This window comes from Macaca thibetana, chromosome 2 (assembly GCF_024542745.1).
Source record: "Macaca thibetana thibetana isolate TM-01 chromosome 2, ASM2454274v1, whole genome shotgun sequence".
Lineage (NCBI taxonomy): Eukaryota > Metazoa > Chordata > Mammalia > Primates > Cercopithecidae > Macaca > Macaca thibetana.
Genome location: NC_065579.1, coordinates 91113126 through 91138498, shown reverse-complemented (window position 1 = coordinate 91138498; position 25373 = coordinate 91113126). Strand labels below are relative to the sequence as shown.

The 25373-nt window shown below is 36.6% G+C and overlaps 1 protein-coding gene across 23 annotated transcripts in view; it reads left to right on the top strand.

Moving 5' to 3' along the window:
- Positions 1–25373, top strand: part of LRRFIP2 (LRR binding FLII interacting protein 2) — a 129197-nt gene that overhangs the window by 81567 nt on the left and 22257 nt on the right. For 17 of the 23 annotated variants that reach the window (XM_050780314.1, XM_050780312.1, XM_050780309.1 and 14 more), the window contains 4 exons: positions 5560–5604; positions 7236–7352; positions 10705–10776; positions 16899–17069. In XM_050780314.1, coding sequence (XP_050636271.1) covers positions 5560–5604; positions 7236–7352; positions 10705–10776; positions 16899–17069 — 405 coding nt within the window. The remainder of the gene's footprint in view (positions 1–5559; positions 5605–7235; positions 7353–10704; positions 10777–16898; positions 17070–25373) is intronic. The other 6 variants (XM_050780315.1, XM_050780313.1, XM_050780311.1 and 3 more) reach the window with 1 other exon arrangement.

Here is a 25373-nt window from a genome sequence, read left to right as displayed (position 1 = left end):
AATCTATAAAGTGATAGGTAGACTTAGAAAGTTGAATAATGAAATATACCACTTAGTAAAGTGTCACTAATTTGTACTAACCAGGAAGAATCTGAATATATTTTAAATATTTGGATTATGGCATTGTTCTGAAGAAGTGTGCCTATCCATCGCTTCCATATTCATCAGGAACTGAATTTAGGAAAGGTTGTCCTTCAGGCATTTGTCTTAATGAATGAACTCCAGCCAACAACTTAGGATCTACCTGCTCATCTCAAAATAACAGCCTGATTATCTCTCTGACGCTTCTCCTCTTGCTGACTTTGTGTTGTTTTGCCAACTGACCAAGGCTATACTGACTGTACTCATTGTCAAGCACTTTGGAGGGGGTGAGAGGTGCCTTCTTTCTTTCTTTCTTTCTTTCTTTCTTTCTTTCTTCCTTCCTTCCTTCCTTCCTTCCTTCCTTCCTTCCTTCCTTCCTTCCTTCCTTCCTTCCCTCCTTCCCTCCTTCCCTCCTTCCCTCCTTCCCTCCTTCCCTCCTTCCCTCCTTCCCTCCTTCCCTCCTTCCCTCCTTCCCTCCTTCCCTCCTTCCCTCCTTCCCTCCTTCCTCCCTCCTCCTTCCCTCCTTCCCTCCTTCCCTCCTTCCCTCCTTCCCTCCTTCCCTCTTTTCCTTTCTTTCCTTTCTTTCCTTTCTTTCCTTTCTTTCCTTTCTTTCCTTCTTTTTTTTTTTCTTGGTGACAGGGTTGAGACCTGTTGCCCAGGCTGGAGTGCAGCAGCACAATCACGGCTCTCTGCAGCTTCAAATTCCTGGGCTCAAGTGATCCTCCCACTTCAACCTCCGAAGTAGCTGGGACTACAAGCGTGTGTCATCATGCCCAGCTAATTTTTATATTTTTTGTAGAGCCAGGGTTTTGCTGTCTTGCCTAGGCTGGTCTTGAATTCCTGACCTCAAGCAATCCACCTGCCTCAGCCTCCCAAAGTGTTGGGATTACAGGCGTGAGCCATCACTTCTGGCCAACATTTCTTTTTTTTTTTTTTTTGAGACAAAGTCTCACTCTGTCGCCTAGACTGGCATGCAGTGGCATAATTTCGGCTCACTGCAACCCCCACCCTCTGAGTTCAAGCGATTCTCCTGCCTTAGCCTCCCGAGTAGCTGGGATTACAGGCACCTGCCACCGCGCCTGGCTAATTTTTTGTATTTTTAGTAGAGACGGGATTTCACCATCTTGGCCAGGCTGGTCTTGAACTCCTAACCTCATGATCCACCCGTCTCAACCTCCCAAAGTGATGAGATTACATGCATGAGCCACTGCACCTAGCAAACATTTCTTAATAGAAACATTAGAGAGTAGTTTTTAAATGAAGAAATAATTATTTATAATTAGCATTTCACTGATGGTATTTAAATAGCAATTTCTGAACTATTTTAATTCTAGAAGATAATTTTATGTGTGGTTCTTAAGCATTCCAGATCATTGGTTCTCAAATCTGGCTATGCAACAGTATCATCTTGGTGTGGGTCTAATCAATAACTCTCTCTGCATACAAAGTTAGAAGACTGGTTTCCAAGTCATTCCCCTGAAATATTGCCCTTATTATTAAATTGGCTATTAATCCCCTTTTTTCCCCTGTAAGTATGGACAATTAAACTTATTGTTTACATCTGTTCTCTTAAAAACTGAATTCTGTCAGCCTCTTAATTTATAATATCTGAATTAATAGTTATGTCTTCCTTACATTTATTTTGTGATGATTTACTTTAGTAATTACATATAAGTGAAAATGCTGACAGTTTAAAAAATCTCCCCCTGCCCCTACTAGTTAACTATAACTCTTTAACATAAGGTAAAGTTCTCTAGAGCAGGGATTTACAAATCTGGCTAACCCCTGTTATGCAAGCCACTGGTTTATTTGTATGTATGTGTGTATCCACACACACACAGACGCACACATATGTATACATATATGTATGTATACATACATATATACACACATACATTATATATATATTTAAAGAGACAGGGTCTTGCTCTGTCTTGCAGGCTGGAGTGCAGTGGAGCCATCATAGCTCACTGCAGTCTCAAACTCTTGGGCTCAAGTGACCTTCCTGCCTCAGTCTCTCAAAGAGCTGGGATTAGAGGCAATTTGTATATTTTTAAATGGTTATATATAAGTACCTTATCCTTAATTTTGCCTCCTGGCAAAGCATACAGTATTTTTGGGCCTCTCTCTGGAGCAAGTAACTTTCTCTAGTAGTATTTCTTTTAAAGAGTATGCTGTAGTCCAGCTCATCTTGTAGATGAATACAAAGGGGACTTCATGTTGGTAGACCTCCCTTCCCTCCCACTTTCAAAAAAAGATGACCTGGAAATACTTCAACATGAAATATAATTTTTAAATGCTGGCAACGAATTCAGAATTTTAAAAGACATTTTCTGGTTACCTCATTGTGTACTAAATATGTTTGTAGGCTGATAGTTTATAACTTCTGAGCTAGGAGGTGCTGAGAAAGGGTGCCAGGTCATGATTCTGCAAGCCTATATAATATTTTTGGTGGCTCTAGCCTCTAATTTTCTTCTGCATTGGCTTTGTTTCTGTTTTGTAAGTCAGGCTACAATAAAGCAAACAAATGTAAATGTGTTTTAATTAAAACTGAAATTTTGCTGATTGTTAATAATTAAACCCATTTCTAAATGGAATCCTTAGCCAGTTTTGCTTTAGGGAATTGTTAAAATTGATTGATATCTTCCCTTCTGTGGTTGTGGACTCAGGTATTTTTTCAAACAATTTTTGAGTAGCTTTATCAAGTTAGTATGTATATAAATTAGAAATTAACAAAGGATCAAGACCCAATGACTGCATTGAAGAAACTGCACTGTAAATACTTTATTAAACTACAGTTTTACATGTTAATATATTAAATATGATTAAATTTTATTCTGTTTAAAAAGCTTTTTTCTGGATCTGGCAGACTCTGGATCACCATTATGAACATTAGCTTGTTATTGCATTGCAGCCACGTAGAACTCTTGGCTGTTGGATCCTATTGGGCTTTTAGAATACCAAGTTTCAACTAGGTTTTTGTCTAAATGGAAGACGGCATGCAATATAGTACAAGTCTCACAAGTGAGGACTGGCCAAGTTAGTATAGTCAAAATAAGAGAACTGTGACATGGTTGCTTTGGGTGATTTTTGCTGGCTTGACAGTCTCTGAGGTTTGGTGCGTGATCAGTTTGGGTTGCGACAGTTGGGATCTCTTAGAAGACAGTGAAAGCAATAGAGTCAACATTGTGATGGATTAGTTCAGTGATGCAACCTCTGAAATGTAAGATTATTCCAGGGACAGTCTGTTAAAAACTGGGTGAGTTTGGAGGTCAGTTTTGTGAGAAGTGGGTTTGAGGAAGGATTTCAAATAAGCTTAGAAGACTTTTAACTTTGAATGCTACGTGCTTTTCTCTTTAACACATTAGCAGAAAAGAGTTGGAAAATACTCAGGAAAATAAGGCAGTTTATTCAAATATAATATTTCTTTCATCTTGAAGAATAATACATTAAATATTGGGCAATGCAGTATAGATGTGTAAAAGGATTATTCCTTTTTATGGCAATAATTGCCAATATAGTATTTAAAAACAAATTTTAGGACAGGCATGGTGGCTCATACATATAATCCCAGCACTTTGGGAGGCTGAGGCAGGCGGATCACTTGAGGTCAGGATTTTGAGACCAGCCTGGCCAATGTGGTGAAACCCCATCTCTTCTAAAAATACAAAAAAAATTAGCCGGGCATGATGATGGGTGCCTGTAATCCCAGTTACTTGGGAGGCTGAGGCAAGGAGAGTAGCTTGAACCTGGGAGGCAGAGGTTGCAGTGAGCCAAGATCGCACCATTGTACTCCAGCCTAGGTGACAGAGTGAGACTCTGTCTCAAAAAAAAAAAAAAAAAAATTAAAAAAAAAAACCAAAAAACCATTTCAATCGCTGTCACTACCTGCTTTGAAACATTTATATGTTGTTTTAAAAATCAAAATGAACTAAAATTAGTTTTTCAGAGTTTTTACAGCATGAAATAACAAAGAGTTAAATGTCTAAAAATAGTGTTTATATTACTGATGTATTACTATCATCATAATAAAGAATATTTATAAACATAAGTGTGGGTAATAAAAAGAACACTAAAAACTTTCAAATATGTGGAAGTTAGGGTGAAGTGATCTGAGTAGAGCCAGAAATGATGTTTCATGTTTTAATAATTAACTGAGAAATGTTTTCAGATCTCTTCTCTAGATTGGGCCTAGAAGGTTTGTGTCGGAGTTGGAGTTATTTTCATTTAGTTACATCCCTATGTACCTTTTTTCTCCTGGTGATAATTGGAATAGCATATATATTCAGGTAAACAATATGAACACTGAATTGAAAATTTACAAAACTAAGGGTTGGATTCAGCTCTGCAACCGTCAGCAAAATCTTTCACCTCTCAATTTCTTTTTCCTTAGCTGTAAAACTCAGGGTTTGGACTAGACTTTTAAGGTACTTCCCTTCTTGAAACAGTGTCTGAAACAACCTTAAGGCCTACAGCAGAAGATAGGTTAACTTAATTATGGCAAGTTGAGATAACAGGCTACTATGAAGCTATTTAAAATAAATGAGGGAAGTCTATTAGTATAGATGGGGTACGATTTATTCATTCATCCAACAAATTTTGAGCCCTTCTGTATGCCAGACACTATTCTTGATACTAGGAGTGCAGAAAAGAACATACTGATATAGAGCTTACATTTTAGAAAGACAGCAGACAATAAATAAATGGATAAATACCATAGTGTCAGGGAGTGATAAATGCTATGAAGAAAGATGAAGTACTTTCTCAAATCTCTGAGACTTGGTAAGGGGAAAAAGAAGGTGTAGAACACGTATGGGACACTTACTAGAATTTTTTAAAGACTTTGTGGTTGGTTGCTATTAGAGACTGGTGGTCAGGGTATGGCATGGTAGGGAGAGAGCCCTACTCATACCCTTTTGTGCTGTTTGATTTTTTTTGGTCACATGTGCATGTATTACTGATAAAACAAAAAATCCTTGATGTGGGGAAAAATATTTTGGTGACATATTTAACATGCTTTAATCCAATCTGAACTTTCTTGACTGAGTGTACTAGTCTTTATCTATGTGTCCTGTGTCCTAATAATGCTTAGAAATAAAGGTTTATCACTTTTGGTTTTATCAGACTTTTCTTTTTGATATGTACAAGGTTTTTTTGTATTAACATTTGCAGCACTAAAACTTTTTATATGTAGCCTTCTTTAATGTGTTTTAAATACCGTAAACAGAAAATTTACCCAAAAGTTCTAAACTTTTGAGTAAACATAGATTGCTTACTCAGTGTCTTCCTTAGGATAAAAATTAAAGTTGCCGACATTTTGTCTTATGTTAAACTGGAATTTTTATTTCATTTTTAATATGTTTATTTTTAGGCTTCAAACATCATTGAACTTGGAAAACTCAAGATCACTTTTTTTCCTCCTAAAAAAAATCAACTTGCTAAGCATCTTTCCTGATTTTTATCTTTGTTCTTTTCTAGTTGGATGAAAAATCTGACAAACAGTATGCTGAAAATTATACAAGAGTGAGTATGTAAATTCCTAAGGGAAATTCTCAAGGTCAATTAAACTTGCTATCTGTAACTTGTTCATTATTTATTTTACAACAATTGGTCTGATGTACCCGCTTTTCCTCCCTTTATCTATTTCCTGTCCTTGACCCTCCAAAATTCCTTCGAAGTTAAATCATGTGAGGCCCTGGGAAGAGAAAAGGCACTGCATTTTATTTCCTTGAATGTCACCTCTTTAGCTTTTGGCTGCTCTTTTGATTTTCATTCCTCTAGAAATTGATCCTAAGAAGCCAGTAAACACTGAAAATGAAGTTTCTTTAGGAATGGTGGTGGCAGACTCTGAGATGTTTTTTCCTTTTCTATATAAATTGTTTCTTGAAGTAAAATAACTCCTTTCTAGAATTTGCTTTGTGTTAAAGTCTCTTCTGAAAGTATTTTTAGAAAGTCAGGGAGATGATTTATGAAGATTAATTTTATGCTATACCCAAGAAAAATTAGCTCTGTCCAGTAGAAATGTAATGCAAGCCCCAAGTGCGAACTTATATGTAAGTTTAAATTTTCTGGTAGCCACATTTAAAAAGTAAAAAGCAGGTAAAATTAATTTAGGTAATATATTTTATTTAATCCAGATATCTAAACTATTTCAACATATAATCAATATAAAATTACTAGACCAGACTAGGTAGCTCATGTCTGTAATCCCAACACTTTGGGAGGCCAAGGTGGGTGTATCACTTGGCGAGTCATGGTTTTGCATGCCTGTTGTCCCAGCTACTCCTCAGTCTGGGAGGCTAAGGCAGGAGAATTGCGTGAATCTGGGAGGTAGAGGTTGCAGTGAGCTGAGATCGTGCCACTGCACTCCAGCCTGGGCAACAGAGCGAGACTCCACCTCAAAATAAATAAATAAATACATAAAAATAATAAATATAAAATTGTTAATGAGATATATTTCATTCGTTTTTCTACACTATGCCTTCAGAATCTGGGATGTATCCTATACCCAACTCTCAATTTGGACTAACCACATTTCAAGTGTTAGTAGCTGCATGTGGCTAATCGCAAGTATATTGGACAGCACAGATTCATGCAGTTTATTAATCGATAGCATAATCTCACGTTTAAATGAATTTTGGGAAGAACAGTCTACATTCATAGTGATATCCAGTGTTGCTGCTCTCTGCTACAAATAGTATCTTCATCTTTATCAACTCAACACAGTATTAGAGAAAGAAGAGATTGATAAGCAGTTCAGAAATTAAAAAGGGGAAGTGCTGTTTAGCGTATCAGTTATAAAATGCTAAAACTGCTTTAAGTTAATCTGATGTGCTCACTTCAGTATTGTTTACAGGATAGCAAAGATAAACTTAGAAAATAACCCTCATAAAAACTATTTTCTTTGTAGTTATGATGAATTACAGATTTTGATGAGGTATTTGTGTTCATGAAATTTTGCTTAGTATGCTTGGGCCCTTCTCTGGATACCTGGATACCTGCAAAGCCAATCTAAATTGACCATTGATTACACATGGTAATTTCTTCATCTGAAGCCCACATCTTCCCCCAACCACCCTGCCCTGTTTTTAGTTTCCACTACAAACATATTTTTAAAGAAATGAGACTTAGAAGGGTCATATTTCTCTTTCTAGCCTTCATCTCGAAATTCTGCCTCAGCAACAACCCCTCTAAGTGGAAACTCATCCAGACGAGGAAGTGGGGACACCAGCAGCTTAATAGATCCAGACACCTCATTAAGTGAATTGCGGGTAAACTGAAGTTTTTGGTTTTCTTTTTAAAAGCAGTTTTTTGACTTCTTGGTGATATACTGGAACTTTTAACCTTTAATGTGACTTAGTAGAAAGAAGGAATATGATTTCTTTATTAAAAAATAAGTACAGTACAAAAGTGTGACTCAGGTGTTTCAGAGCTTGAAAGGAAAGAGATGAGTTAATTCTTTTTTCTGTCCTCTTTCCTGAAAATTTGATGGTGTTGGAATTTCTGCTAATTTACAGATGCCAGAAAAGACCACTTTGTAATGTATGTAAAATTAATTCTCTCAGAAACAACTGGCCATGTTTTAAATGGAAAATATGTGGGTGTACAAAGAACTAGATTGTGGGAATTATTAGTTTTTTGAGCCTTGATGGTATTCAGCTGCTTGAACATAGTTATCTCTCAGTTTTTCATAGTAATAGAAGTGTAATAATATTTGGGTAACAGAAATACCTGAGATAATGAAAAGCTTATTTGACTCATTAATTAAGTCTCCATCTTTATTAACCCCTTTACTTAGAAAAAGAGTACTTTAAAAAATATATATTTTATTTGCTGAACTTGCTATTTGTGAAGCAAGGGGTAGTAAGAGAAATTGTATACATTCGTTCACTCAAGATTTATTGAGCACTTGGCCTTGGAGATTTAAGAGGCAAAATACATTCTGGCCTTCAGGATTTCCCTGTTTCATAGGGAAGACAAACTGATACAAACCAATAAAACCAGGTGGTGTTATACAATGGTAGTAGCAAGAATGGGGCTGTTAAGGTAGTTCAAAAAAGCATGATCTAAATTGGACCAGGAGAAGAGATAACAAAAAGCTTTTCAGAAAAGACGAACTCTGAGCTAAGGTTTAAAGGAAAAATAAAAATTAACCAAGCAAAGAAATTGAAGGGGAAAGGCTTTCTGAAGGAGATGCATTCAGAGAACCCAGAAAGCTACCTGTATAGCAAAGTTGCCAGAGGGTAGGATGAGAAGTGAAGAATAGTAGCATGTAAGAGAGAAGGCTGGAAAAGTAGTGGGGGGCCAAATCACAAAGCATCTTGTATGCTAGCCTGAAACGAATTCAGTTTTACCCTGACAATTATGGGATCTATCTAGGAGAGCAACACTATCTGCTTTGCATTCTTAAAAAATAACTTGATCACAGTCAGAGGAAGCATTGCAGGCCAGAAGAGCAGTGGTTCAACAATGAGGATAAGGTGAGCAAGTCAAAACTGCAAGGGGAGAAAATGTGATAAACTTGCTCTGGAGTGAATACGAGAGACTGGGAATTGGTTGGGCAATAGGTAGGGAGAGAGAAATTTAAGAAAAGGTTTTTAGCTTTCTTTTGAAGGTGAGATCGATTATTATTTTCTTTGGTTGGGTTGAGCCAGTAGAGAGAAGATGAAGGTTGAGGAAGGAGAGGGGTAACTGACAGATCAAAGTGCCTGAGTGGGTGAGAGGAGAGTCCAGGACTCAGATGGATGAGCTTGCCTGGACTGGAGGTCCCCTCTTCACTGGAGGGGAGGTAGAGGACAGGTGGTGACTGAGATTGTAGGTAGGGGCTCATCTGAGTGCAGTAGTGTTTACAAGTAATTGATCACAAGCAGTTACAGATTTATTTGTTCCTTCTCCACCTTCATTGCTTCACTTGACTAGCCTTTAAAAAAAAATTTGTCACCCCTGTAATCCCAGGACTTTGGGAGGCCGAGGCAGACGTATCACGAGGTCAGGAGTTTGAGACCAGCCTGGCCAACATAGTGAAACCTTGTCTGTACTAAAAATACAAAAAATTAGCTGGGCGTGGTTGTAGGCACCTGTAATCACAGCTACTTGGGAGGCTGAGGCAGGAGAATCGCTTGAACCCAGAAAGTGGAGGTTGCAGTGAGCCGAGATCGCGCCATTGCACTCCAGCCTGGGCGACAGTGCGAGACTCCATCTCAAAAAAAAAAAAAAAAAAGAAAGAAAGAAAAAAAAATTGTCGGTAGGGTTGGAAAAAGAGTCTGACTTATGAAAGTGGGTTAGGGGGTTAGGGGAGGATGGAGAGACTTGCAACAGTGGCAGAGAAGGAGAGCACCTAGGCCAGCATGGCCATTGGTTTGAAGGTGTCAGTATTAATTGAACTCTTAACAGGTCTTACTGTGTACCAGACATAAGTGCCAGGTGGAAAGTTGAATAAGATGAACTCTTGCCATTAGCTGCTGCATTCTAATGGGACAAAAGGATATGAGGACAAGGCCTTCCAGCCTTAGACTTAGCTTGCTTTTGTCAACAACTTGTTTTTTTTTCCTTGAGAGAATGACCTTCTTGAAGGAAGTGTTATTTTTGTATCCTAGCATCTGCCTCCTAATAGGTCCTTCGTAAATGTCTATTGAATGAATCAATGAGTAAAAGACAGTCAAACCTATTGGAGAGGCAATGAAGGAGGCAGGGAAAGTATAATACCAAAAATGTGTATAATCAGCTTTTAATAATTGATCCTGCTTGTAATTGCAGAATTGTATTTCGGGCCTTGTACAGTTATTTCAGACATAAATCGAGCACTCAGAATAGACCTTATATAACAAGGTCAGGCACAGGGAAACATTTAAAATTTGACCAGTTTCACTTTTCTTATAAGGATTATGGTAACATTTGGAGCAAGTGCTTTTCTCATCATTTAAATGGTATCCTCAGGATAGAATATCTCATTTGACATTCTGTTCAAAATGTTTAACTTCCTTTCCTTTACTCCCTTTCTCTCAAGTTAATTGTGGCCAGTAACCAAGTCATTGAAAGAAAACTTTGTTCATATTCATTTATTATATTTTTAAAAAACTTTTGCATGATTCATTAAAATTGGCTCCTTCTTATTAATTTACTGTATATTTTACTAGTCCTAGGTGAAGCATTATGTTAAAAATTTTAAGTGATTTATAAAATATTAAGTTGTATGATTTTAAATGTTATTTACTGTCTCTTATTTACTGTATATTTTACTAGTTCTAGGTGAAGCATTATGCTAAAAATTTTAAGTGATTTATAGAATATTAAAAGTTGTATGATTTTAAATATTATAATTTATATAGCTTTTTCCTCCATGTATAGCCCTGTCCCCGTTTGCTACGCTGTTATTAACAGAATTTAATGCCAAGAAAATACTTAACATTAGATTGATTACTCTAGACCTTCCCCCAATCCCACTATCCCCTGACCTATTTGCCCTTTTCAGTGGTTGGGAGTGGGAGTTATGTTTTTGTACTTTGATTTATCTGCTTTTAGTCTGGAATATACAAAAGTGAGTCACATTTCTTCTGAATCCTTTGTGATTTAAGATATGTTTGTGCATGGTTTTATGCAATGGTTCATTCCTATGTCCTGCAGGATATCTATGACCTTAAGGACCAGATACAGGATGTAGAAGGGAGATACATGCAGGGGCTTAAAGAACTAAAGGTATCAGGGCCCATTCTGCAGCCCAAGCATGCTCTGTATGCAGAAGTGTTGGCAGTGGTGGCTTTGCAAGTTCTGTTAACCAACTGCACATAGCTTTACTAACAGTGTTTGTCTTTCAAGCATGTGCTTAACCTGCAGCGCATAGGAATGGTGAACTTTCGATCTCTGCTTATGTTTAAATGTGTAGTAGAGTTTTTAAGTATTCAGCAGAAGATATCATTTACAGTTTTTTTTCTCTTTTTTATTTTTTCTTATAGAGACAGGGTCTCACTATGTTGCCCAGGCTGGTCTTGAACTCCTGGGCTCAAGCCGTCCTCCTGCCTTGGCCTCCCAAAGTGCTGGGATTACAGGCATGAGCTACCTCACCCAGCCTCTTTTACAATTGTAAAACCTTGTAAAGTACATGCATATCCCTTGTATCTTAGCCATACAAAATTAAATTGGTCAAACACCTAAAAAAATACTAAGAATATTTTTATTGAGAATTGGACCTCAAAATTCTTCCACGCTAAATGAAAAAGTGTTGCATATTTCTGTTACCAAACTCAGTCAGTATTAAATGTGGGAGGAAGTAGCAACTGAGACACCATTATTATAAATATCCCTCCCCTGGAGGAAGGAACATGAAGACATGAGGCCTATATTTTCTTTTGGCTTGGATTTTTTTTAACCTATAGGTCAAAAATGATGACACAGATCTAGTGCCTTAAAGAATTTGGAGGTAAATGTAAATGGTCTTTATCTTTTCCCAGAAAGGATGACTAACATTTTTTAATGTAAATATGTGAGGCAGACAGTTTGGTTGTAAATAGCATTTGTTATCATGCTCTTCTTTCCTCACATTTCATTCTGAAGTTCAAGCCTCGTGTTATGAAGAAACCAGAAGTTTATTTAAACACATGTATGTCCTGATTTGAAATCAAAATACACACTACAGGCCAGGCACGGTGGCTCACGCCTGTAATCCCAGCACTTTGGGAGGCCGAGGCAGGCGGATCACCTGAGGTCAGGAGTTTGAGACCAGCCTGGCCAACATGGCGAAACCCTGTCTGTACTAAAAATACAAAAAATTCACCAGGCATGGTGGCAGGTGCCTGTAATCCAAGCTACTTGGGAGGCTGAGGCAGGAGAATTGCTTGAACCTGGGAGGTGGAGGTTGCAGTGAGCTGAGATGGTGCCATTTCACTCCAGCCTGGGCAACAGAGCGAGACTCTGTCTCAAAACAAACAAAAAACAAAAAAGCAAAATACCCACTACACCTCTAAAAAAACAAAAAGCAAGACATTTAGAAAGATGACTCAGGATATATCCAAAGGACAAAGCATGGACTTCATGGGCAAGGATTTTGTCATCTTCCCTGGCATGATTTGGAGTAGCCTCACTATCAGCCAAACTCTTCATGCAAGTGATATGGTTCATGAGAAACAGAGTAAGACTCAGGACCCAAAAAGGTGAGAAGTCCAATGGGAAGTGCCCATGAGGGAAGCCTGCAAGTTGCTGATAGGGCAGCATGAGTTTGTCGGTAAATATCAGAAGAATTACAGAATTAGTTGATGTTCTCATTTAATATTACTCCTTTAATCTTCAGGATTTAATCTCTCTTTTAAGGTTTTAGAGATACGACTTTTGGAAATATCTTGGATCAAACAAACGGTACATTAAATAAATATGCTTATATTAAAGTCACATGTGTAACAGTGTATCAGGAAAGCAGTCGTGTGATTCAGGGGCATTCTTACTGTCATTTTATTTTATTTAAAACTTTTTTTCCTTTCATGTTAGATCTACCATTTATTGCATTCTTTGACGAATACAAAGGAACAGATTAGATTTGAGATTTGAACAGATGAGATCCCTTTTCCTAATTCATGCCAGAGTATAATTGAACTTGACTTCAGATTACATTTATCCTTGACACTTGAAGTGGAAAAAAAAACCATAAAAATAAAGAAAAGATTGTCTGATTGGTGACCAAGCATGGTGGGATGATGCATCCTATTGAAAAAGGATGTTGGCTCATTGCTTGTGACATTACTCTTAACTATGTTTGCCTTTGGGATGTTCTCTACCACTCTCCCCTCCACCCTTTTATCGGGAAAGTTTATTATTACTAATACAGCATTTGCCCATGCTGTACTAGTATATAGTGTACACTGTTACCCAGAAAATGCAGTAAAATATTAATTGTAAAATTTAACTGATCTATTTCTTAAAAGATTAATGATTTTGTAAGTCAAACGACTAAACCCATTAACCCATTTTAAAAACTATTAAAATGAATACCTTATTAAATTTAAGTACAGAGTTACAGCAATAAATAACAATAGTAAATCTATATCTAGTGACTGAAAACTTTCCAAGATGTATTGAAAAAAGGCAAACTGTAGAACAAAATGTAGAGTATATAATTTGTATTAAAAATATATATGAAGTCAAGGGTATATATTTTATACTATAAACAAATAGGAAATGGCCTGAAAGATAATCTACCAAACCAATAGCGCTTGTGCCTCTGGAGGGAGCATTGTCAAGGAAGACTTTTGCTTTATTGATATTGATATTTTTTCTGCTATTAGCCTCTCAGATGGATGAGAATTATTTTAAAGTCTGCATTATAGTAAGATACATTTAGATATATTTAGAGCACTGTATAATTGACTTTGCTTATATTCTTTGTTTTGGTTAAATTTGTTTCTAATCATAGTTTAAATCTTACCTGACAACTTAATTCTGGTTTATGAAGCATTATTAAAAGTGTGTGTGGCCGGACACGGTGACTTATACCTAAAATCCAGTTTTGGAGGCCAAAGCGGGTGGATCACTTGAGCCCAGGAGTTTGAGATCAACCCGGGCAACATGGTGAAACCTTGTCTCTACAAAAAATTAGCCAGGTGTGGTAGCACATGCCTGTGGTCCCAGTTACTTGGGAGGCTGACATGGGAGAATCACCTGAGTCTGGGGAGGTTGAAGCTGCATAGCTGAGATTGTGCCACAGTAGTCCAGCCTGGGTGACAGAGTGAGACCCTGTCTCCAAAAAAAAAAAAAAAAAAAAAAAAAAAAAAAAAAAAGTGTGTATGTTTGTATTTTTATTTAGATGTAATTCACATTCCATAAAAATTGACCCATTTAAAATATATAATTCAGTAGTTTTTAGCATACTCACAGAGTTGTGCAACTAGCACCACAACCCATCTTTAGAACATTTTCATCACCCAGAAAAGAAACCCCAATCACTAACTTTCTGTCTCTGTAGATTCGCCTATTCTGGAGATTTATTACAAATGGAATCATACAATATGTAGTCTTTTGTGATTGGCTTTCATTTAGCATAATATATTCAATATTCACCCATGTCGTATTATCTGTCAGTCTTTTTTTAATGGCTAGATAGTATTCCACTGTATGGATTTGCTGCATTTTGTCAATCCATTTGTCAGTTAATAGGCATTTGGGTTGTTCATACTTTTCTGGCTATTATGAATAATGCTGCTGTGAACATTTGTGTACAAGTGTTTGTGTAGACATATCTTTTCAATTCTCTTTGGTAGATTGCTAGGAATAGAATTGGTGGGTCTTATGGTAACACTATATTTAACATTTTGAGGAATTGTCAAACTGTTTTCCAAAGTAGCTGCACCATTTTATGTTCCTACCAGCAATGTATGGGAGATCTAGTTTCTCCACATCCTTACTAACACTTGGCTTCTGTGTTTTTGATTATAAATTATAGCCATCCTAGTGAATGTGAAGTGGTATCTTATTTTTGGTTTTCATGTGCATTTTCCTAATCACTAATGATGTTGAGCATGTTTTCCTGTGCTTATTTGCCATTTGCATATCCTCTTTGGAGAAATATCCAGGTCCTTGCCCATTTTTAAATTGATTTGTGTGTCTTTTATTGTTGAGTTGTAAGAGTTGTTTATATATTATTCTGCATGTACGTCCCTTATCAGATATAAGATTTATAAATATTTTCTCCCATTCTGTGGGTTATCTTTTTACTTTCTTGATCATATCATTTGCAGCATAAAAGTTTTACATTTGCGCCAGGCGTGGTAGCTCACACCTGTAATACCAGCATTTTGGGAGGCTGAGGTGGGCAGATCATGAGTTCAGGAGTTTGAGACCAGTCTAGCCAACATAGTGAAACTCATCTCTACTAAAAAATACAAAAAATTAGCCGGGTGTGGTGGTGTGCGCCTGTAATTCCAGCTATGCAGGAGGCTGAGGCAGGAGAATTGTGTAAACCCAGGAGGTGGAGGTTGCAGTGAGCCGAGATCGTGCGATTGTACTCCAGCCAGGGCAACAGTGTGAGACTCCATCTCAAAAAAAAAAAAGAAAAAAAGTTTTATATTTGGGTGAAGTCTCTTTTTGGTTTATAATGCTTTTTGTTTGTTTGTTTGTTTTTGAGACAGGGTCTCACTCTGTTACGGAGGCTGGGGTGCAGTGGCACGATCTTGGCTCACTGCAACCTCTACCTCCTGGGTTCAAGTGATTCTCCTGCCTCAACCTCCCGAGTAGCTGAGATTACAGGCACCCACCACCATGCCCGGCTCATTTTTGTATTTTTAGTAGAGATAGGGTTTCACCATGTTGGTCAAGCTGGTCTTGAACTCCTGACCTCAAGTGATCTGCCTGCCTCAGCCTCCCAAAGTACCGGGATTACAGGCGTGAGGTACCACGCCCGGCTAGTTTATAGTGCTTTTGGTATATCTAAACAACCATTGCCTATCCCAAGGTCATGAAGATTTATCCATATTTTCTTTGAAGCGCTTTATTGTTTTAGCTCTTACATTTAGATCTATGGCTCTTGGTGAGTTGATTTTTGTGTATGGTGTGAGGTAGGAGTCCAACTTCATTCTTTTGTTTGTGGGTATCCACTTGTCCCAATACCATTCATTCTTTTCCCATTGAGTTACATGGATCCCTTTGTCCAGATTAACTGATTGTAAATGTAAGTTCTGGGCTCTTAGTTCCATTTCATTGATAAACGTTTGCACTAGTAGTTTTAAAATTTATTTCCATAAATGATTACTTTTCCTGTGTGAAACATTTTTTTTTTTAGCTTTAAAAAAAGTCACTAGGCAGTAGTAATTACTAAAGTAGATACAGTTACACACAAAAAAAATGTGAGCTATTTTAGGCAGAAAATTTTGAGATATGTAACATTTCAGGCATTTTGTGGTACCTTTTCTTTTTTTTTTACATCAAAACTGTGGCATTAGATCAAACTCTTTATTTTATTTTATTTTATTGATTGATTGATAGAGATAGGGTCTCACTCTGTCACCCAGGCTGGAGTGCAGTGGCACGATCTCTGCTTACTGCAGCCCTGAACTCCTGGGCTCAATCAGTCTTCCCACCTAGCATCCCAAGTAGCTGGGGCTACAGGTGTGCACCACCCTGTCTGGCTAATTTTTGTATTTTTTTTTGTTGAGACAGGGTTTTGTCATGTGATCCAGGCTTGTCTTGAGCTCCTGGGCTCAAGCAGTCTACCCACCTTGACCTCCCAAAGTGCTGGGATTACAGAGATGAGCCACTGTGCCTGGCCAAGCTCTTTTTTTAATATTAATTTTTATATTGCTTAAACATAACTGAAATTTGGATAATTGCTAGAAAAAAATATTTACCTTTACATTAGCGTTTTTATGCAGAACAGGAAAGTACTAAAAACAACTGTCTAGAAAGTGGCAAAATTCAAATGAGTATGAAGTTCACTTATGTAAAGAGAGGCTGTATTTTGTGGTATCACTGCATTCTGAACACCAGTCTGTTATTAAAATTATAAGAGTAAAATTTCTGAAAATATTGACGATTTTTCATTTTATGACTCTTACAGATATACGTTGTTTGCACTCCTTTTCTTCTTTCAGAGGCTATATTGCTGCTTAATTTTGTTTTCTTGGGGAACAGCACATATTGTTCTTATAAAGGCATTATTGGCTTATTATTGTCTTCCTGTTTCACGTGCATGTTACTAAACAAGGAGTTCCCCAAACCGCTTGTATTTTATGAAAATGCATCTTTATGTGTTTGTGGCAGTGCTATAATTTCCTGTTATATTGCATATATTCAATTAACATATTTTAGATATCAGACTGATGACTTCAACTCTCATTTAGGAATCTTTGTCTGAAGTGGAAGAAAAATACAAGAAAGCCATGGTTTCCAATGCACAGTTAGACAATGAGAAGAACAATTTGATCTACCAAGTAGACACACTCAAGGATGTTATTGAAGAGCAGGAGGAACAGATGGCAGAATTTTATAGAGAAAATGAAGAAAAATCAAAGGTAATGCTTATCTTGTATAAAGTGATGGAAGTGATATATAAAGTGATGGAAGATTGCAGCATACTTACTTAGGAATGATGTTTCAGTCAAAACTGAATGGCCCAAGGAAATTGACAGAACACCATGAGATATCAGGCCCTGAAGTAATTTTTTTATTTAAAAAAAATATTTTCTTAAGGAAAAGCTTATGTCTTCTGTTAAGTTTCTGAAAATAGAATACAACTCAAGTTTTATCTTCATTTTCTGTCTCTTAACTGGGACTGTAGCTTAACTGGGACTGTAATTACAGTGTGTTACTTATTTCTTCCGGTTACAAGTGACTGGAGCTCCCGCAAAGCTCCAAAGACTGTCAGTAAGATGATTCATTTTTTTTTCTATGAACTTCTGAACGGTTCAAGAGAATCCATTTTCTAAGTAATTGGATAGAAGTCTTTAATCAGTTATTTTAAATCAGCAACTTGGAGATGTGGGTCAGAAATTGAAAGATATTTTCTTTAGAGGTTAATAAGCTGTAATGTTATAATGTACAGATGGAGAATAAAATGCATTGTCCAAGGCCCAGATTTGCTCTTTGATAACTGCAGAAAACAAATTGGATTCTTTTAAAAGCATATGTTTTAGACTTTTTGAAGGGTTGATGTCAGTTCAAGCAGAGGTCAAATGGGTATTATTGCCAGAAATGGATTGCTACTACATTGCCAATATAAAACATTCAGAAAATAATTTAGGAAATGCATGTTGATAAATTGTTAGAAACAACAATCTGAATTTGTGCATAATAAAGTGAGAGAAGCTGTTTATATAACCTCGAAGAGGCCAGCATTATTACTGTAGTCTTTATAGGAATTTCTTTCCTTGAGGACTAGAAATGCCCATTCCAGCCTGTTTTGGTCACATTCAAAAAGTGTTAGGAAGTGTGCCAGGCGTTTGGAGGAGAGGGATGAATAGACCAGAGCACAGAGGATTTTTAGGGCAGTGATACTATTCTGTATCATAATGGTGGATACATGTTGTTATGATACATTTGTCCAAAAGTATAGAATGTACAATACCAAGAGTGAACCCTAATGTAAACTCTGGACTTTGGATGATAGTGATTTGTCCATGTTGGTTCAGTGATAGGACAAAATGTACCACTCTAGTGTGGGTTGTTTATAATAGGGTAGACTGTGCATGTGTGGGGACAGGGAGTATATGAAAACTCTCTGTACTTTAAACATAATTTTACTGTGAATCTAAAACTGCTCTAAAATTGTTTATTTAGGACTGGTATTTAGATGGTGAAAAAGAGGCTTCTAGTTGTTTTCATATTGGACTGACAGTGGCCCACTGAAGAGCATTATATATGTTAAATAGGTATATCTTTGATTCTTCTTGTATATCCAATAGGCCATTTTTGGAGATTTTGAGCCATCACGCTTTTCCTAGAGCCTCTGGACTCCTTTTTTTGCTGTCCCACATATTTTTTCTTATCTATTTTTGCCTCTTTGTTTGTAGCAGACTAGAGTAAAAATCTCATGCTAAGTATTTAATGGTCACTACTAAAATGAATTATCTTTCCATCATCTCAAATATCCTTCAGCATTTTTAAAAATGAAGAAAACCCTTATAATTAGCTATTTTAACCAACTTAGTGTTTCCCTCCATCATTTTAGAAGGCAATAGAGTTATTTTAGTATGCATAGAGTTTTTTTCTTAATCTTGTCCTTTTTTTCTTTTGGAGACAAGGTCTCACTCTGTAGCCCAGGCTGGAGTGGAGTGGCACAAGTATAGCTCACTGCAGCCTCTGTCTCCAGGCTCAAGTGATCCTCCCACCTCAGCCTCCTGAGTAGCTGGGACTACAGGCATGTACCACCACGCCTGGCTAATTAAAAAAAAAATGTTTTTATAGAAACAGGGTTTCACCATGTTGCCTAGGCTGGTCTCGAACTCCTGGGCTCAAGCAATCCACCCACCTTAGCTTCCCACAGTTCTGGGATTACAGTTGTGAGCCACCGTATTGGGCCTTGTTGTACTTTTCAAACCTAAAATGTATTAAGTTTTTTTTTAATACCCTGGAAATTTGCTTCATGTAGTGTGATGCAGAAGACTTTGTGACAGTATCTCTCTCTAACATGTCTTTATCCCGAGCTCTCTCGTTCTAAACAACTATTGCTTTATACAGTAGAATGTTTATATTCAGAGATACACAAAGAGGTCAGGCACTCTGGTGTATTTCATTACAGAAGCAGGTAGTGAGAGTAGAGAAGGACCGTTCAATAATAATTATACAGTATTAATAAAATTTTTCAAAATGTCTTTAGTGTCTCCTCCTGGAATTACAATAACTATTTTGTTTTATATTTTAATTTAATTTAATTTTATTATTTTTACAGACAGGGTCTCGCTCTGCTCCCCAGGCTGGAGTGCAGTGGCACAATCGTAGCCCACTGTAACTTTGATCTCCTGTGCTCAAGTAATCCTGAGTAGCTAGAACTGTAAGCACATGCCACCATGCCTGGCTGTTTTTTAAAAATCTTTTTGTGGAGATGGGGCCTTGCTACATTGCCCAATCCTCCTTCTTTGACCTCCCAAAGTGTTGGGATTACAGGCATGAGCCACTGCGCCCGGCCCATTGTTTCTCTTTTAAAGCATAATTAAAAGACCATTTCACACCTGTAAAATTAACAATAATTCATATTACATATCCAATCAATGTTAAAATTTCAGTAGTTTCAAAATGTCATAAATGATTTTTCTTTTTTACACTTAAAAAAATCAGGATCCAGGTACGTTTCACACCTTGGAATTAGCTGATAAATCTTTTAAGTCTCTTTTCATGTATAGGTCCTCTTTCATGTTTTTTCTCCTTATAATAAATATGTTGAAAATATAAAATATTAAGAAACTGGGTTGCTTAATATTTCCCAGTCTTACAGGTTTTTCCATTTTCATACCCTTAGTGTCTTTACCATGTTCCCCTTTCCTCTGTATTCTCTGTAAGTAGGTAGTTAGGCATAGAGGCTTAATCAAATATAACTTCAGTTTTTTTGGAAAACCCGCTTCATAGATGGTGCATTTGTCTTCCTTCAGGAGGCCCAGATGTGTGGCTGGCTGTTAATGCTGTAGATACATGCTTAGATCCTTCAGTTGACTAGGGACTGCAAAATGGGATGTTCTGATTTTGTCATTACCAATTTATTTTATTTTATTTTATTTTATTTTATTTTATTTTATTTTTTATTATTTTATTTTATATTTTATTTTATTATTATTATTATTATTATTTTGTTTTGTTTTGTTATTTATTTATTTTATTTTATTTTTTTAGACAGAGTTTCGCTCTTGTTGCCCAGGCTGGAGTGTAATGGCGCAATCTCAGCTCACTGCAACCTCCGCCTCCCTGGGTTCAAGCGATTATCCTGCCTCAGCCTTCTGAGTAGCTAGGACTACCGGCATGGACTACCACGCCTGGCTAATTTTGTATTTTTAGTAGAGATAGGGATTCACTATGTTGGTCAGGCTAGTCCCGAACTCCTGACCTCAGGTGATCCACCCACCTTGGCCTCCCAAAGTGCTGGGATTATAGGCGTGAGCCACTGTGCCCAGCCTATTTAATGTTATTTTTAAGCAACTTTATTGAGATATAATTCGAATAGCATACAAATCATCCATTTAAAATGTACAATTCAGTGGTTTTTAGTATATTCACATATATGTGTAACCTTCATCACAGTTACTTTTTAGTATCATCCTCCTTTCCCCCAAACCCCTCAGTTGTAAGTAACCACTAATCTACTTTCTATCTATAGAATTCCGTATTCTAGACTCATATGAAAGGAATCATATAATACATGGTCTTTTGTGACTGGCTTCTTTCACTTAGCATGATGTTGTACCATGTATCAGTACTTAATTCCTTTTTATAGCCTATTAATATTCCATTTTTTGGGTATGCTACATTTTCTTTATCCATTTGTGCATTGATTGACATTTGGGTTGTTTATACTTTTTCCTGTTAAGAATAATGCTGCCATAAACATTTGTGTACAGGTTGTTTTTGGACATAAGTTTTCTTTTTCTTTTTTATTTTAAGAGATAGGGCCTTTTAAGAGATGTTGCCCAGGCTGGTAACTCCTGGCCTCAAGCAATCTTCCTGCCTCTGCCTCCCAAAGTGTTGGAATTACAGGCATGAGCCATTGCTCATGGTCTGGACATATGCTTTCCTTTTTCTTAAGTATATACTTGGGAGTGGAATTGCTGATTCATACGATAAATCTGTGTTTAACCATTTGAACAGTGCCAGACTGTTTTCCGAAGTGGCTGCACCATTTTCTATTCTCACACCAGCAATGTATGCAGGTTTTGATTTTCCCACATCCTCACCAACACTTGTTATCTGTCCTTTTTATTCTAGCCATCCTAATAGGTGTGGTTTGATTTGCATCTCCCTGGTGACTAATGATTTTGAACATATTTTCATGGGTTTATTGGCTATTTGTATATCTTCCTTGGCAAAATGTCTATTCAGATCCTTTGTCCATTTTAAAGTTGGATTTTGCCTTATTATTATTGACTTGTAAGGTTGTTTATATATTCTAGATATAAGAATTTTATCAGATATATTATTTGCAAATATTTTCTCCCTTTATGAGTTTTCAAAAAAAAGGAATTGGTTGTCTTCTGACAGTGACCAATTACTTTTCTCTTGACATATGAATATGAAGTCATAAATTCAAGCATTTGATGTCTTCAGTTGCATTGCAACTTTCATTCTTTTTGATGATAAAATTGTCCCATCTTTGGCTAATGTGAACCTCTTGAGGTTGATTCCCAAGTACTTCTGGTGAGTCTAATTGTTTTGGATAGCTTCTTTGCTTTTTGGCAGAATATGTTCCAGTGTTACCTTGTACATTTTCTGCCACAGACCTGGAATCAGCCATTTGTCCAAGGAGCCCTAGTTCTGTTTTAGTATGAGTGCTAGAGATGCTCATTGCCACCAAGTAGGTGACTGTTTATGGGTCTTTTCAGTGGATACATTTAGGAAATATGTGTGTGAAGTTTTTTATTTGTTTTTAACGACAAAATATATTATGAGTTCATGCTGATAGTTCCAGTTCATATGCAGGACTCTAGGGTTTTTATTTAACCTCTTCTGTCTTTCATCTGTATCTTTTCTTGTTTCCCCTACACTACAATTCCTAGTTCTCAAAGTTTCTAGGGATGATAGTAATTATGTTACGTTCTGTTCTCTTTGCTTTATCCCAAGTTGCCTAGAATAGCAATACCAACATTAACACCAACAATTTAATTACTGAAAATAGTTAAAAGATTTTTATTTTGTTTGTTTTGCTTGGCTGTTATTTTTGCCACTAGTCAGTGTATAGCCGAACTGTTGTTTTTAGAAGTTACTTGAAATAGTTTCTTTCTGTGCTACAAACTGGATGTATAGTTAGGTTCACTGCATTTTATTTTCAGTATTTAGGAATTACTTTTAAAATTATTTTTATTTAAAAAATTTTAATTGTCATCACCAAACACCATAAATTTATTATCTTAACTGTTTTAAAGTGTAGAGTTCAGTAGTGTGAAGCATATTCACATTATTGTAGATCAGATCTCCAGAAATTTTTCATCTTTCAAAACTAAAACTCTATACCCATTAAACAATTCCCCATTTCTCCCTGCCACCAGCCCTTGGCAACTACCATCCTACTTTCTGTCTCTCTGAATTTGGCTACTCTATGTACCAAACTCATAAGTAGAATCATATAATAATTTATCTTTTCATGACTGGTTTACTTCATTTAGCATAATGTCCTAAGCCTCATCCATTTTGTAGCATGTGATAAGAGTTTCTTTTTTCAAGCTGAATAATCCACTGTATATATACCACATTTTGTTTGTCCATTCATATATCAATGGCCACTTGAATTGTTTCCGCTAGGAATTGCTTTCTAAATTTAATTTTGTTTCACAATTTTGTAACTATCTAGAATAGTTACATAGATCTTGAGTCAAGTTAACAAAGAAAATATATTTGAAGAAGTCAATCTTCTATCTCTGTCTCTTTATCTCTATTTTCTCCTTCCTTTAAGGAATTTTAAAATTTAATGGTTTATCTTTCCATTTTTTAAATCCAAGAAGATAAATTAGGTAGCCATTTTTAATCTAAAAAGATATATATATATAATCATTCAAAATATATGTACAAATATATGTATTTCTCACTCTCCTTAGAAAATGGTAGCATACAGTTAATATAAATGCTGTTCTGCATCTAGATTTTATCGCCTTATGAATGTCACATAGAGATATCGTGCTCATTCTTTTTCACCACTGCATAATTATTCTGCAGTATGGATGTACCATGCTTTATTCCAACAGTTCCCTATATTAATAGACATTCAAGTTTGTCACGTTTTGCTGTTAAAAATAGTCCTGTAGAAATGACATGCTGCATAGGTCTTTTTGTATTTTGCCAATGTATCTATGATGAAGAGTGAGATTGCTGGGTCAAAAGGTATGTAGTTTTGTAGATACTGTCGTGGTCTCCTTTGTAAGCATTATACCATTTGCATTCTCACCAAAATGTATGAGGGCCTGTTTCTTTCCCCATAGTTCTGTCCTGGAATATGTTGTCAAGTTTTTGAACTTTTATTAGTGTTTTGGTGAGACAAATAGTTTGTTTCCATTTCTCTTAGTATGCGTATCTTTTCATATTCAGAGCTATTTCTATTTCTTTTTCTATAAACTGTCCATTTCCGTAGCTTGTTATTCTATGCAGTTAGTGCTTTTTTTCTTTCTAGTTTTTTCTTTTTAAGACGGAGTTTTGCTCTTGTTGCCCAGGCTGGAGTACAATGGCGCAATCTTGGCTCACTGCAATCTCCGCCTCCTGGGTTCAAGTGATTCTCCTGCCTCAGCCTCCTGAGTAGCTGGGATTACAGGCGTGCACCACCACGCCCAGCTAATTTTGTATTTTTAGTAGAGACGGGGTTTCTCCATGTTGGTGAGGCTGGTCTCGAACTCCCGACCTCAGGTGATCCGCCCACCTCGGCCTCCCAAAGTGCCGGGATTAGAGGCATGAGCCGCCGCGCCTGGCCTATTTTTAGAGATTCTCTGCCATTCAAAGGTTTTGTTTATTTATGTATTTATTTTTTGGAGACAGAGTCTCACTCCGTCATCAGGCTGGAGTGCAATGGCACCATCATGGCTCACTATAGCCTTGACCTCCCTAGGCTCAGGTGGTCCTCCCACCTCAGCCTCTAGAATACCTGAGACTATAGGCACACGCCACCAACCCTGGCTAATTTTTGAATTTTTTTTTATAGAGATGGAGTTTTGCCATGTTGCCCAGGCTGGTCTTGAATTCTTGGGCTCAAGGGATCCACTTGTTTCAGCTTCCCGGAGTGCTGGGATTACAGGCATGAGCCACCATGCCCAGCCTAAAATTTTGATTTTTATATAGTCTAATTTATTGTACCTTTACCTCATTGCTTGTGGAGTTTTGAGTCATTTTTTTCAGTAAAGATTGCCCCATTCCTTGGTTACTTATCTTTTCTTTTATTCCTGTACAGTTTGTTCTCCCTTCCCTTCCCTCTTCCCCCATTCACTCCCTGGCTTTCTTTCCTTGTGTAAACCTCTTGATTGATTTGGAATTTGTCCTGGTGTGTGGTTTGGGGTATAGTTCCAATTTTATCTTTTTCCAAATGAATATCCAGTTATCCCACCATTGCTAATTTAAAAGTCTTTCCTTCTCATTGATTTGAGATGCTCTTATTTTTGTGGTTTTTAAATATATTTGTATATGTAAATGAGTGTTTTCCTGAATTTTCTATTCTGCTCCCTTGGTCTATATTCATGTACCATAACAACGTTGTTTTAATTATAGAAACTTTATAATATGTTTTAATACCTAGTAGGGGCGGCTTTCTTCTTTTTCAGTATGTATTTTTCTGGCTACTTTTTCTTGTGTTTTTCTTTCAAATCAACTTGCCTTGCTCTGATGAGAAAAGAAAAACCTGATGGTATTTTTCTTTGTACTGCATTAAATGTATAGATTAGGGAGAACTGGCATTTTTATAATGTTGTGAGACTTTTAATCCAAGAAGACGGTATGCCTTTCCATTTATTCAATCCTACTTCTTTGTCTTTTGGGAATGTTTTATATAATTTTCCTCATATAGGTTTTGGATATATTTTATAAGTTTACATGTATGTATTTTATTTAATGTTGATTTTATTTTGATATTGTATTTATTATTCCTTCTTTGAATTTTATTTGTATATGAATGTCATTGAATTGTATGTGTTCATTTTATAACC